The sequence below is a fragment of the Vanellus vanellus genome (assembly GCF_965231255.1).
Source record: "Vanellus vanellus genome assembly, chromosome: 2".
Taxonomy (NCBI): Eukaryota; Metazoa; Chordata; class Aves; order Charadriiformes; family Charadriidae; genus Vanellus; species Vanellus vanellus.
In genome coordinates this window covers 15,505,900-15,521,265 of record NC_138906.1, presented here as the reverse complement: position 1 = coordinate 15,521,265, position 15,366 = coordinate 15,505,900, and the positions used below count along the sequence as shown (strand labels likewise).

At 37.6% G+C, this 15,366-nt stretch overlaps 1 protein-coding gene across 5 annotated transcripts in view; it reads left to right on the top strand.

Moving 5' to 3' along the window:
• CREM (cAMP responsive element modulator) overlaps window positions 1–14,960 on the top strand; it is a 34,044-nt gene extending 19,084 nt beyond the window's left edge. Inside the window, exons 1-4 of one of the 5 annotated variants that reach the window (XM_082478977.1) lie at window positions 1,177–1,244; window positions 3,828–4,016; window positions 11,663–11,819; window positions 13,613–13,816. In XM_082478977.1, the coding sequence (XP_082335103.1) occupies window positions 3,905–4,016; window positions 11,663–11,819; window positions 13,613–13,757 (414 nt within the window). In that variant the 5' untranslated portion in view covers window positions 1,177–1,244; window positions 3,828–3,904 and the 3' untranslated portion in view covers window positions 13,758–13,816. Of the gene's footprint in view, window positions 1–1,176; window positions 1,245–3,539; window positions 4,017–7,654; window positions 7,736–11,662; window positions 11,820–13,612; window positions 13,817–14,013 lie in introns of those variants that run through there. The other 4 variants (XM_082478975.1, XM_082478976.1, XM_082478979.1 and 1 more) reach the window with 4 other exon arrangements.
• Window positions 14,961–15,366: the final 406 nt, after the last annotated feature.

Here is a 15,366-nt window from a genome sequence, read left to right as displayed (position 1 = left end):
CTACTTCATGATGTCCAGCATCTGAAGTGTTCTTTTCTGTGGGCTTGTGGTCATGCTAAATGATGCTTATCCAGTACGAAATCTGTCAGGTATCCTTGACCAAATTAAATTATTTTCTTAAATTTTTTTAATTGTATTTTTGGTTTGGCTTAGGTTTAGTTTTAAAAATATATACATATTTGCAGTTTCAAGGCTTAAAAAGAAGTGGTGTAGTGTGTTCTAATAAGCCTTCAAACCTTTAGGATTTCTAAGAAATTAGAAGTTTAGGTTTCTTAGTTATAGATTCCTCTAGGAAACCAGAGTTGTACTTTTACTAGCAATGTCTTGCAAGAGGTTATTCTTACCTCTTAATTGAGGATGTTTTCATTTGAACATAGCTATAAATCATAGTGACAGGGAAGTGCATAAAAGAATAATGAAATTCACAGGTTTTGCTTTCTTGTTCAATCAAATATTTACTTTTGAAAAATCAAACAGAGAGTATCACCAATAATGTGCTTGAATTAACAGTCTGCAAAACTTTTAATTAATCTCATTTATCATAATTTAAACTTGGCTTTTGCATGAGCCAAACATAGAAGAGTTCTGTTTTATGCTGCTTTTTCTTTGAATAAGTTATATTTGTAGCCTCAACCAGGTGCTGTATATCTAAGATAATTTAACTTGTTAAATAAGTTCTCAGCCATAACGAGGCATTGCTTCAGGATGCAATGTCAGCCTTCATAGTCTCTCCTGACTCTGGCTCAAAACCTTTGTTTTGAGAGCTTTGTCTTCCTGGAAATGTTTTTTCTTACCCAATTTATTAGTTCATTAATTTGATTTATTTTCTTTTAAGTTAAACTTTGTAAGTTAAAATATCACACATCTTTTGCTGCAGTGAAGTCTGTGTGTTCTCTCTAATTCTGCTTAGGAAAAATTACATCAAAATCTTTCTCAGGATGTTGGTCATTACCCTTAAAGTTATTGCTTGCCAGAAAAGTTAGATTTTAAGTTGAATCCAAGTGGTAGCAAGGAAGGTCATCTCTGTGTTAGTAGAGGGGATCTTAATTTGGAATTTACCAAAGACAGCTTAACTGTTTACTTCTAGTCCTTTATGCATATAAGGCACAGATCTACAGCATTTCTGAGCAGCCATCCTGTTAGCTGCCTGTGATCCTCAGGAACTGCTGTCAGCTAAAACTGGGAACACTGTGTGGGAATGCAGCATCTCATGTGTTGATTTCAGCCTGGATATGACATAAAAGGTCACTACATTTATCTATTTTATCTTTAAGTCTCCTGTAAGTAGCTCTTTACTTCGGCTTATCATTGTATCTGAGTACTCTTCCCATCTTGGCCAGCATTGTTGTGTGAGTTCTCTTGTGCAGGCATCCAGCAGTTCATAAATTAAGCTTGTGCAGTGTCCACGGCAATGAAGAACTGGTCTTGGCAGTGTCACTACAGCCATCTGTACTGTGCCCTGGTTTAAAACAGATATATTACTACATTTGCTGATTCCTTATTTCCTCTACCATTCTCTCTATTCCTGCATAGGAAAGGCATTTAGTTGACAAGATAATTTTGACTGTATGTTGATGTCTGGATGTCTGGGGTGATTATTTTTGGAAGAACTCGATAAGTAAACTTTTCTGAAAAAACAAATATATTTTTTTCTATTAGCAGCAGCGATGGCTGTTCTTTGCTTACTTCTTACCAGCCAAAATGGTATGTTGCCATGGTTTCCAAATATGTTTTTCCTCAGAGTTTCTTGGCTTTGGCTTATGGAAACAGACAGATGGAGAGGCATGACCAGCTAGATAAAATGTCTTTCCCAGTTACCTGCATCAGCATGTATGTTATATTTCTGTAAGGAGAATGGATAGTTTTGCATAAGGCGGTGTCTTGTGTGTGAGCCTTGTAGCCTGATCTACAAACCTACTCTGTTGGCTATAGTTCTGTCATGTTGGTTATTGAATACTGAAAAAAAATTGGTTTTCCTCATCTGTGGTGATGGTCTAACTGTGCAAGAGTTGTTTGTTCAGTTGGAGTCTGTGAATTAATCGCTCCATGCTTTGTCTACTTGTGCACATCATGATGTTCTGTCTGAAACGATGTAGGGGAAATGAAATTTACTTGTTCTTTTGCCATCTGTTTGGGTTGCTTGCTGTATTAGGACAGATTTTTAACAATTGGAGAACTAAGAAATCTTTTTGGAAAGACCAACTTTAGTTGCTTTTTCCAATTTTGGACGGGAGGGGGAGATCTGATTTTTCTGGATTAGAGCTGTTGATAATACTGAGAAAATGGTATCAGTACCATGTTCAGTCCTAGCTAGAAATGAAGGTGCCACTTACCTCCATCCACCTGCATGATGTAGAACTCCAGGGACTGTCCAGAAGAGTCCTGTACTCTTCATTGAAGGTCCACTTTCCAGTAGAGCTCCAGCACAATGAAGGTCTGTGCAGTGGTTGAAATCAGGACAGTGAATGGGTGGGGGGCACTTGTTGTGTTCTGGGAATATGGCATCATGGTTAGGATTTCACCTTATGGGCCTGGGTTTTTTGTTCAGAGGTTGTGCATGTATGTATGTTTGGCAGCATTCTGATGTGCTGGCCATGTAAAGAAAGAGACAGACATCCTGGGATAGTGGTTTTGAAGACTGATAAATAAGGCATGGGGATATAATGGAGAATTGAGAAGCACCAGGCCTGCTGGTAGGTAGTTTTTGGATTTTCAGCAAGTCCCTCTTCCTGGAATGCTGCTTTTCAGACAGAAGAAAGACATTCAGGTGCTGGAGCATGTCCAGAGAATGGCAACAAAGCTGGTGAGGGGTCTAGAGCACAAGTCTTGCGGGGAGCAGCTGAGGGTACTGGGGTTATTTATTCTGGAGAGAAGGAGGCTCAGGGGAGACCTTATCGCTCTCTACAACTACCTGAAAGGAGGTTGTAGTGAGGTGGGGGTCAGTCTCTTCTCCCAAGTAACAAATGATAGGACAAGAAGAAGTGGCCTCAAGTTATGCCAGGTGAGGTTTAGGATGGTTATTAGGAAAAATTTATTCACCAAAAGGGTTATCAAGCATTGGGACAGGCTGCCCAGGGAAGTGGTTGGGTCACCATCCCTGGAGGTATTTAAAAGATAGGTAGACATGGTGCTTAGGGACATGGTTTAGTGGTGGATTTGGCAGTGTTAGGTTAATGGTTGGACTCTGGAAGGGACCTTTAAGATCATATAGCCTTGATGATTCTATGGCAGCAATCAGTCCTGTAAGTGAGAGAGTTACTGGAGTTAATTCACTCTTGTTTAGAAAGTACTGGATTGTGATCTGAATTAATAATTGCAGGACAGCTGTGACATAATTGTTTACCCAGGCTCACTGTGGAGCCAAGAACTTTGAATGATTCTGTGCTGATGTTTTACTGCTTAGGAACCCAAACTGACTGTTTTTATGTGGTATGGTACTGTGATGGTGTAGACATACCATTTTTGGTGCTAACTTTGTAAGAGGCAGAATTCAGCTGTGTATAACGTCTCTGGGAGGTAGAGGTGACAAATCTGTCTGGGAAGCTCCCATGCTGCTGGGAACCTGCTCTTGTCCTGGGTCTTGTGAAGAATAGAGGAGACAATGGTTTATTCTTCTCGCTTCTTTCTCTTCCACCCTGCCCCAAAATGGAGCACTTTCTGCTTTGGAGGCCAGACCGCAACAACAGCTTGCTCATTTTTTCTTTCTTTTTTTTCCCCCTCCCTTAATGCCTATGGAGCCTGCGTGTTATTTTAAAAAGGGAGATGTGCTTTTTAATGTGTTATATCTCTTTCTATTGCCTAACTTTTCTTTTTCTTTTTATATTTAGTTACTATAACTCAAGGTGGTACAATCCAGATTTCTAATCCATCCTCTGATGGTGTCCATGGACTACAGACATTAACAATGACAAATTCAGGAGCTCCTCAGCCAGGTGCTACCATTGTGCAATATGCAGGACAATCACCTGACGGCACACAACAGTTTTTTGTTCCTGGAAGCCAAGTTGTTGTTCAAGGTATATTTTATTAGTCTACTGCATTTTAGTTTTTTTTCATAAAACAATTTTTCTTAAAAGTTTTTTTATTTTGTGTTGACATTATTGCGATATTAAATAAAATATTTATGCATAACAAGATGAAAGACAGTCTTAGGAGGAGACTCAGTTTCTCTGCTCAATAAAGCATGTATTTCTTTTCATTAAAAAAGTTACGAGGAGGAAATAATGGTACAAAATCACTTCCTGCTTTGAATTCTCTTGTTTGGACTTTGTGAGATATGTTTAATTGCAGTAAAGGTGCTGTTACAGATTGAAATGAGATGCTGAGGCTCCATCTCATTTAATATATGAAACTAATTTATTGTTTTCAGCAGCTGATAAATCTCAGTAAAACATGAGATCTGAGGTTCTTTGGATATGTTTAGGGGAGAATTTCCTTGCAACTTACAACTCTTGTAGTTACTAGAAAGGAGATCCTTTACTGAAGCTAGTTTTCTCACAGAAGAACATTTTGTAGGTTCTATAAAATGCACACATATGAATTGAACTGTAAATAGTGAATTCTTGAACCTTGCTGTAGTTTATGCAGGATTGTTTTTTCCTTCCACTGTTCCCAGCCTCTTGGAAATGCTGAGGCAGATTGAGAACTAAAGGTAACTGGGATTCATATTGATACCAGGGTTGGGATTTGGGTTATGCTGAGGAAAACCTTTGAAAATGGGGAAGAGATTTCTGTACAGAGACACTAAATTAATGGCTGCCATGGAGGATGTAGGGAATTTATTTTCCATTTTCCCTTTTTTTTTTTTTTTTTTAATCGGTACAGAAAAGTAGCAAGGGAGGGCTGTACGAATGCTTTCTTAAGCCAAAACAGCTATCTGAAATAAACCACCAGATGAGCTAGGAAGACTTTGAATATGTATTCATGGAGTGGATGAGAGTCATCGACTAAATGACACAGATATCTGAGACAGTTGGTGAAGTCCAGGTTGAGGTGCTCTTTTTGCCCTTATATGGATGTTTGAAATAAATTCTGTCTTTAAGTGGCTGTTTCTCTCCCCTTTCCTGTAAAGGAAGCCCAGGATGTAAATAAAGCTAATAGCTTGTAGATATCTGAACTTGTTGAGACAATGTTGAATGATGATACCTAATTTGAATTCTTCCATTGCCTGTGGTTAATTCTTTGCTGAAATACATTGTCTTTCCAAGACTCTTGAGAAGCATTTCAAGGAAGCTCTAAGACTATAATATGAAAAAGCCTAAACCAAAATATTAGTTTTCATCATGCAGAGAGTATTGTTATAACTTCCCTAAATATTATTCTGAATACATTCTTAGCAAAGCCTTAAGAACCAAATTTGGCTGTCCCCCAAACAAATTTCCCACTCTGGTAGTGCGTGTTTTCTGAGTATGAGTCTAATATGTTTTCTTTACATGTGTGTACACATCCCTTAAATTAGAGGACTTCTCTATCTCTCAAGGTTGACTGTAGTCTTTTGTATGTATTGCTTTGATTCTTCAGAGCTTTGGCAGGGGGGAGGGCAGAGAGAGTAGCTCCTCAGTGGTTTCCTAAAACCTCTCCAGTCTGTGAGGACGCACAGAACTTAAGGATTGTGTCTGGCAGCATTTCAGTCCTTGGGAATTTCATGTGACTGGCCACCTTCTACAGACTCTTCATTACAGGGTTGTCCTCTGACAGGGATGTCCTCGAACCTCCCTATTCAGTCTTGTTGATGGGCTCAACTACTTGATGGTATAGCCCATTAAGTGTCTTGACTGTAATGAAAACTTTCAAAACAGATTCAGAGGCAGTTACTGAATATCTGCTATATCCTGTTTCTGGAAGCTTCTGGATGCTTTTAACTAAATTGATTTGTTCTCTGTCCATGCACAGAGAAGTTGATATATGGAATTCTCTGTTCCATTGGCCCAAACAAAGTCCAGTGCTGTAGTGGTGCTCATAGCTGTTGACACAGAAGAAAAATGCTACATATACAGGGAAAAATACAAAGGGAATAGTAAGTGATCATGAACTCAGAGATGATGAGAAGATAAAAGGTTTCAACTTATTATACATGCTATTGATACTGGAAAGTCTTAAAAAAAACCCCAAACAATAAAACTTAATTAAAAAAAGAACTTAATTTAAAAAAGAGTATATAAAAGGAGTATGTAAGCACATGAGGATGTTTACAGTAATACAGATCTCTTTATGATAATAATTGCATATTGTCAACAAACAGTTATTCAGGATGAAGCGAGACAGTGGAATTAGTTGGATATACAAGTCTCTAACATGTCCTTACAGGTCATACTGCCTATGCTAGAAAGTCTGTAAGAATATAGTTTATGAATGTTGGTCATTTGTGTACACTTTGTAGTTGACTGTTCACCTAGTCTCGTAATAGCACAGATTATAATAGAAAAGGAACATTCTGCTTAGCAATCTTTCCACTTATGTATGTTTTTATAATGATTTTGGGTAGACAGCATATAAAATTTATTTGTAATAATCACAGAAGTAAAAGAAAAAAAAAAAACCAACAACAAAAAACCCACAAAACCCCAACAAAACAGCCCAACCCAACACCAAATATCAGTCCTAAGGCAGAAAAGATCTGTTTCAGAATCTTTCAGATAGCATATGTATTTATATTTTTTCTAAAGTATAGGTTGATGAAGCTCATATAATAGTGGATGGCATCACATAAACCCTCTGCTTGATATTTTCTGATAACCTGTGATGGGGAAAAAGGATTAGCATAGTAATTAATATGCATTGATGCTTCCATTATTGCTGTCCTTTGTATAGTTTCACAGCTGATGAATTACCAGTCTGAATTTGTTTCATTTAAATGGATATAAACAAGGAGTAGCTCTGTTGGAGCTGAGATTTTTTTTAATTTTTGTTATTTATTATTATTATTTTTAAATTTTTATTATTATTTTTTAAAACTAAGTCAACCAGATCTCTGGGATTTATTTTGAAAAAGGAGGGAACCGGGAAGAGGCAGCCCTTATCCAGAGTTATTGTGCTGCCTGTTACAGCATCTGAAATCACCAGCTTTAGGTTGACTGACTTTGTTGGAGCTTTCTTCAATCTTTTCTGAAGCTTTTAACTGAAATTAAATGCGTGGGTTGTGAGTTCCCCCCCACCCCACTGCAAGGAGCTTTAGCCTTTCATTTACCTATTTGTTATAGCTTATTAAGCTTTCCTGTCTCTCACGTCTTTCCAACAGTTCTCTGCCTTTTAGTGGAACTGCTCCAATCAAAACAATTGCATGTCTTTTTAAAATTTCCCTATTTTCTATCCAGTCATGACTTTATCATTCTGTTTCATTCATGAATTCTAGAGCCACGTTTTAATTTCTGTCAGTCAGTGCTGTGAATTTTCAGGTCTTGCTTTGCAGCCAGCCTAGTGGTGAGTGTTTTCTGTAGCTTTATGAATAATTCAGGGGAAAAGAACAAAGCTAGGCTTATAGAAACATGGAAGAGGAAGAAAAAAAAAGGGGTTACTGGAAAAGGAGTTCTTTAAGCTGCAGATACAGTGAGCTGTTCCAGTGACAGAGCATATTAATGACAGTGGTAAGCAAGTGAGGTCACTGTGATGTCAGTGCTCTTGCTTGTAATCCTGCACATGCTTGCTAGTTTGGAACAGTTCATGCTGAGCTCTGGTAGAGGAACAGGAGAATCGTGTGTGCAGAAGCTGATCATGGCTGTAACAGGAGATGAAACAGGTAAAAAATTTGTTAGTCTTTTACATTATATTTCTGGGTGGCTAAGCAGTGCTTACTTGGTATTTGTGACATTTTCTTTTAAACCTGTTGCTGTAACTCTTTCATCTTTCAAAACTGCTACAAATAGCTTCTGGTTATATCTGCTTAGTGTAGGATTTCAGGGCAATTTTAACAGTTTCATTTGGGGAGGGGAAAACCACTGTTAGTGCATGAGTTCTTGCGCAGATTGATTCAGATAACTAATCTTTACTCTTTGAGGCAGGATTTTGGTGAAAAATCCACCACTCTTAAATCCTTCTTTGTTGTGGAGATAGTCATATATGTTACTATGTTTATAATGCTTTTATTTTGTGAAAATGACACTGCTTTTTTGTTTAGCAATAAACACTTCAGATTTGATAGCTAAAATAGGCTTTAAGCATAGCTGTAAGAGAAAGGTGTGCATTGTTTCAGTAGTGTAAATAAACCCTGTGCTTTTATTATTAAAGAAAATACTGAAGGCAAACAAATATGAGAGAGCAATAATTTTAAATATTGTAATGCCTGCTTGTTTTCTCCTCCACTGTTAAAATGGTCTGTTCCTCAGCTAATTGAGTTCAAAAGGCTTACGTCATTAGATTTCCTGGAATCGTGTTGCAGTAGGGAACTGGAAAAGTTAAACTCCAAACAAGATACACATTGACGTCAGCTCCAAGTCATGCTGCGATTTAGTCAGTTCCTTTCTGCTTCGTCAATTGCCTCCGGCAGATCTGTAATGTTAACCAGTTCGCAGCCGGTACCTACGTGCTGCTGCTTGTTGCTGGTACATATTGTTTCATTAATCTAAAGATAAGTATCTTCTACAGGTCCAGGGTTTGGTTTGTTCGGGTTTTTTTGTGCTCAAAGGAATAATGATTCATGCCTTGTTTAGCCAGTTTAGTGGTGAAGTTAAAAACCCTTTGATAATCTAGTCCCATCATTATGACTCACAGAAGGGGAGAATAGCCGTACTAATACATAAGCTTTTTTTCATCATAAATAATATATCAGGCATTTTATCTCCTGGATAGTCACTGAAAGAACTCAAGTGCAGGGATGCTCTCTAGTGTTCAGCCAGTTACTTTTTCCAAGAACGTACTGATACAAGGTGGTTGATTTTTTTGTTTGTTTAGTTTTAAAGCTTAATTTACAAGGTTAGTTGTACTCTTCTGAAAGTGGTTTGGGTTTTAGGTTGTTTTTTTGTTTGTTTGTCTTCCTGTTAATAATTTCCTTTTTGTAGGTCTCAACTCAGAGCTTCAGATTTTCAGTGACTTTTTAGTCCCTTGCAATTTTAAGGATCAAAAAAAAAAAAAAAAAGATGACTTGGGGCAATGTGTTAGGGAAATACACCATCTCCAGGTTTGTTGCTTTATTAACAATCTCAGTCCTACTTCTGATATGTTAGGAATGACATTAAACTTCCATGGGGTTTCATTAGAAATGGCCACAGAGGTTTATCAGTCTATATCAAGGTGTGTGGGATTTTTGTCTCAGATGCCGAAATGGAAGGGCCCCTTCCCTGCAATATGTAGATACATTATTAGACTTACCTTGAAAAAATTCATCATTTATTTTTCCCCCCTGCTTAAAGCTTGTTTCATCTTTTTTTGGATGATATACAAAAATTTTGCAGACTTTGAAACAATTGATTTGCAATAATGTATCATAAAGCACATATTACTGCACAACTAAAAGATACTTTGTCAGTGCAATTTTTTTTTCCTCAACTGCGGTTTCTGGGTTTACAAGGTCTGTACCACCAAAATGGTTAATTATCTTTGTTACCAGGCTGGTAGGTTTTTAAGTGAGCCAACTGTTAGATAGGGACAGAGACTACTGGAACTTGGTCAAACTATTCATGCAACACACTTACAGTGGTGTTTGCTGATCCTGGCTGAGATAGGGACTCACTTTTGTTAAGTCATGTTGCAGGTACATTATCGCACTGAGTCCTCTTAAGAGCAGCAGTAAGTCCTGTTAGCTGACATCTAAGTGTAAATCAAACAAAGGCAGCAAAGTAGTTGGTCTTTCCAGGCTGAGGTGACCTTGGTTATGAGTCTTTCCCCATGGCTTGATCTACAAAATGATTCACTTTGATTTCTAATTCATTGTAGCTAATGCAAACTAAGATAACATCTCTTTTTTTACCTAGTGGTGAGAAAGAGAAAAAGGTAGCTCTTACCATAGAGTCTATATATGTACTGTGGCCAGCATAAAGGTGAGCCTGAAGAGTTTCTAAAACTCCATTTTTATAAATACTGAGCTGAAGTATTGTTCAATTGACATAACTGGGACTGCTAACAGATGTGGAGAACTTAAAGGGTTAAGGAATTATCTTGTAGCTATACAAGAAGACCAAGCCCTGTGTTCACTGTTCAGGGTGGCTGCCTGTTAGTGCTCACAGGGCTGTCCTGGGCTGATTTCTCTCTCTGTCCCCGATCCCCAGGGGATTATCCCTAACCCAGGTCAGTTCACTGGTCCAGTTCATCTTGTAATTCCACAAACACTTTTACCCGTAGGACTGAGAGAGGGGGGAGGTGCAAAGTGTTTAAGCTGATAATGATTTCAGGACATGGCTGTGGAATTGTAGTCTACACACAGCATGATCCTATTTTTTGTATTCAGTTAGTGAAGAACGCGCATGAACTTATAAGAATAATAGTATTTTTTTGTTAAGTTTAGGTTTTGGTTTTGATTCTTTTTTTCCTCCTGTAGTTGACCGATGTCTCTTTACTGCTCTACCTGTCAGCCTCCACAAAATGTTTTTGTCTACATTTTATTTTTCCAAGTTAAGTTTTTCCATTATTTGAATTGCTTTAAAGAATTAAAATATAAAATAAGTATAATGTAGCAGCCCCTGGAATTTCATCTTTTATGTTCAGTTACTTTAATGATAAAAATTGAAGTTTTGTTCTGCAATAATATAAAATACTTATGGAAAGGAATAGGTAAATACTTGCTTATGATTTGAAGAGGGATATATTTTTTGTTTGATTATTTTTTTTTTCTTGTGTCAGACAAGACACAAGTACTTAGGATTTTTGCAGTGTTTTAAAGTTGGGGTACCTCATGTAAGAACAAAGTACCTCAGAAATACAGAAATGAGGTGAGACTATCAGGAAGGTATTGGTTCCAAATAACATGTCAGATTTCAGATTTGTGTTTAGCTTGGGGAGAGCTCAAAATTGGTAGGCTCAGGAGCTGAATCTGAACTTTTGCACTGTGATTTACTGTGTAGCTACACCCCTTCCTGTGCAACTGCCACTACCTCCTCTCGCCTGCCAGTGCTGCAGCATTCTATTTATGGTCCTCTTGCTCAAGGAACATACTCCTGTTCACCATGAGCACTTATCTGTTCCTTTTCATTTTGGCAATGGCAGCTCTCACTGGTTTTCCAAGGGTTGCCAAGCTGCTGCTGTAAAGGGAGGAGAGGCAGTAAGGCTGGTGCTGTTGGTGTCACAGGGAAGGAGGAGAAAGTTGACTTCAGAAGCAAGTAGACTCCTGAAGCCTCTGTTAGAGGAAGGGGGTAGCGTATAAACCTCAGTGGCTACAACAGCAGGAAAATCTTTTCGTGGGATTGTTGAAACAGGAAATAAGTGTGGGTGCTCTGACAGTGTTTCTCAAACAGCTTTCCCTATTTTGTCTGAAAAGAGCCATGTGGGAGCTTTCACAGGCTTCAGTCTGGCTGGCTAGTGGGGCCACATGCTAGAGCAATTTAGATAACTTATTTTACAGTGTGGAAATAAAAGCTAGTATGATAACAAATATAGTTGTGACATTGCGGGCCTGTGAAATATTTTATGTAGCAGGGATCCTGGGTAACTCATGAACAGAAATCTGTTATTTCCAGAGAGACTTCTGCATAGTTCTTTCTTGCTATAAAGTTTAAAATATGATTCTTTTTTACAGCTGCCACTGGAGACATGCCAGCTTACCAGATTCGAACTCCCAGTACTACCTTACCTCAGGGAGTGGTAATGGCAGCTTCACCAGGGACTTTGCATAGCCCTCAGCAACTGGCAGAAGAGGCAACACGCAAGAGAGAGCTGAGACTTATGAAAAATAGGTAAGACTATGTAACAATTAATAGTCAGTATTTAAAAAAAAAAAAACACAACACAAACAAACAAACAAACCAAACCAAAACAAAACCAAAACCAAACAAACAAACAAACAAAAAACCCAAAACAAAACCCCCAAAACGTTCTAATGAAGTTTTCTTCTTAAGGTCATGAGCACTGCCTGTGACTGACAAAGGGAAGGCAAGAAATTCTTTGTCACTCATCCCACATCCTTATAGCATTGAGTATGGGCTGTCAACTCTGGAAAGTTAGAGTTGACCTTATCAACATGGATTTTGGTTCTAAAATATTACGGTAATTCAGAAATCAGTATTAGTGTTGTTCCTTTCTGATAATTTCTGTGATGATCTGGAGGTATACTTATTGTTGATTTTTTTTTTTATATTTTTGTTTCCCTACTGGCAGGAAAATGACCAGTGTGGGTTTGTTCATCATGAAACATCCCAGCAAAGAATTAGTTAGGAACATATCTGAGGATCTCATTAGCAGCTGTCCATTAGTGATGCTGTGAAGAGGACTTATTCTAGGATGGAATGATAATGATAGGCTTTCCTAAATACTTGGCTGCTGGGATAAGTTCATCATGCAGTGCCCTTGTCATTTTGTGAGGCATATTGTGCGAGGTGGCTGCATATCTTTTATTTAACTGGCGTGGACTTGACTGTATGCTGTAAATGCCAGTCTTTCTCTGTGCATTCTTCTTGCTGTTCTTAGGGCACTTTCTTTTTTTTAAGTGCATAGTAACTGCTATCAATGGCAGTTAGATTAACGGAAGAAGTAGTCTGCTATGTGGATCTCTCATACATTGAATAGCCACTTGCTTTGTGATTGAATTTATGGTATTGCTTTGCTCTCATGCCTGTCCTTTATTTTAAATTGCTCACAAGGATTGCTACATTGTGCCTTCTTTTGTTTCCCCTCACTTCAGTTTTAAAACTAGTGATTATACTATCCCTCATATAACTTGCTGGAAATTTACACTCTCACAATTTGACAATTTGTTATGTTCCAAGATGTTAAAGGAGTGGACTCCCGGTACTTCTAAAATTTCTTCTGGAATTGAATTCTTGTTCAGTCACATGCTTCTGAAAATACTACCCAAAGTGTTTAGCTTCAGTATTCTGAGAATACAGAATTCTGAGCAGAACTATGAGAATGGCTCCAGACTGCCATTTGCCAGATTAAAAAAAACCCAGACGCATGTTGCTGAAACGTGCCCAGGTGGGCAATACTGAAATGCTATTTAATTGTTTTTGGACATAAATTTTACTGTAGATTGTTACATTAAGGTAAAAAATTACAGCAGATTGTAAACTTGGCATCTAACTTTTAGCTGAAAAGAGTAGTGTTATGCTTGTATTTTCTGAATGTAAATTCTTTGGGTTTGATTTAAGATTTTGATTGCAGAAGATCATAACTCCTGATAAACAAAATGGAATGTGACTGGAAGAAGAATTGCTGCTTTCAGTATTAACGTTTAGTACAGCTCAAATCAATACATTATCAGTTGCTCACTGTTTTTCTCAGTTCCTCTGTGTATTAATTCCATCTTTGTATTTGTTGATGCTGAATTTGTTTCAAGTTCTAGTTGTTTTGAATTGTATTTCAATCATGTTATTGTTTATGGCTGCTTCTGCTGTTCTGTTTGTGCAATCCAACAGTTGTTGTTGGTTGTTGTTGTTATTGTGGAACTGCAGGGATTGCAGGTAATTTCATTTATCCAGTCTTTGCCATACTGTGGCTGTTCCTGTAGTCATTTGCCTTGTATTGGTTCCAGGGAAGCTGCCAGAGAATGTCGCAGAAAGAAGAAAGAATATGTCAAATGTCTTGAAAATCGTGTGGCTGTGCTTGAAAACCAAAACAAGACTCTCATTGAGGAACTCAAGGCCCTCAAAGATCTTTATTGTCATAAAGCAGAATAACTGTCTTTCATTTGGACCTTGTTTATTATGAACTTTAATCAAGGCATGAGAGGAAGCAATTCTACAGATTGCCATATGAACTTGAGAAAGAGACACTTGAGGCCCTTGTGGAACCCAGTTTTGCTTAGTGTTTTCAGACTGATTTGGGAGATATTCCAAAATTTGGAATTCTGTCATAGTCTCCATGCTCTGCTGAGCTTTCTAATGGCATGCAAATGGCTTTTTTGTTTGCACTTTTTACTTCTGCTTTTTGCAGGGAAGCTGCTAAAGAATGTCGACGTCGGAAGAAAGAATACATAAAATGTCTGGAGAGTCGTGTTGCAGTGCTAGAAGTTCAGAACAAGAAACTTATAGAGGAGCTTGAAACCCTAAAAGACATTTGCTCTTCCAAAACAGATTAGTAAAAATATTTATTATACTGTGAACTGACGAAAATATGTCCAGTTGCTTTATAAGGCAATACATAGCCAACGTGAATTATGGCATTCTCTTTGTGTCATTTATATTATATTCCAACTTCTAACATTCCTGAAATGCTTTCCTGCTTTTCATCGATTCATAGCTCTGATTTCAGGTTTTTCATGTTCCTCCCTTCCATCTCCCAAGGAGCCAAATGTTAAAAAAATGTAACAAAGTAAAAAAGTGCATAATTTCTAAGAGCTGTTTCTTTGCCATATATTTACATACTACTTTTTACATGTTACTGAGTGTCCTGCACATACAAATTATTTTACAGTTGTTTTAGATTAATCATAAAGATGATGCATCCGTAATACAAGAACATCAAACAACCCAAGGTATCTCAGGAAAGAGTTTATAAAAGAATGCTATGATTACATATATGTACTAGCATACTAGTCTACAGATGATTTTATGGCATATTTTTATATTAGTTGCTTTGTGGAAAAAAGTATTGTATTGCTGTCACCGAGTGCCATGGTAAAAGATAGTTTTTAATAGAACCATGTTGTTTAACCTGTGTAGTGTCTGATTTCCTTTAAACATCTGGTTATTTGAGATGCTTTAAAACCCATGAGTACCTGGAAGAGGACAAAGGCAAAAAGCGTACCTAAACTGGTGACATGATGCAAGTATATTGTAAGTAGCTGAAAGCAGCTGTCTGTTTTATGGCTGCTATTTCCTTAAACTTCCTGTATTTTCTGATATTTTTTTTATTAGAGGTCTATATATATCAAAATTCAATTTTGCATCCTGAATACTTCCTGTTCTACATTCTGGACAGTTGTAGACAGTTGCCTATAGCGAAGGCTGATGGTGTAGTTCTTCTCACACTTTCTGCAAAGTACTGAGAGGAAGTAAAGGTGACTTAAAGAAGGAAGCTTTCCAATAAACAGTAACTGTCTGCTGATTCACAGGGTTCTGGAATAGCCTTTAGGTGAGAGCTGAAGATTTTTAAAAATAAACACGTGCTTAAACCAGATTAAAGTTCTGGTAAATGTAGTACATGCCAACTTTCCATTGTACTTTGAAAGAAAATAATACTTATGCAAAATTGCTTCTGGGTATTTCTTTAATTCAGGAATCTGATCTAATTGATTGTTGGCCAGTACTGTCTATGAGCAGAGTATTTGTGAGCTTTGCAGGAACT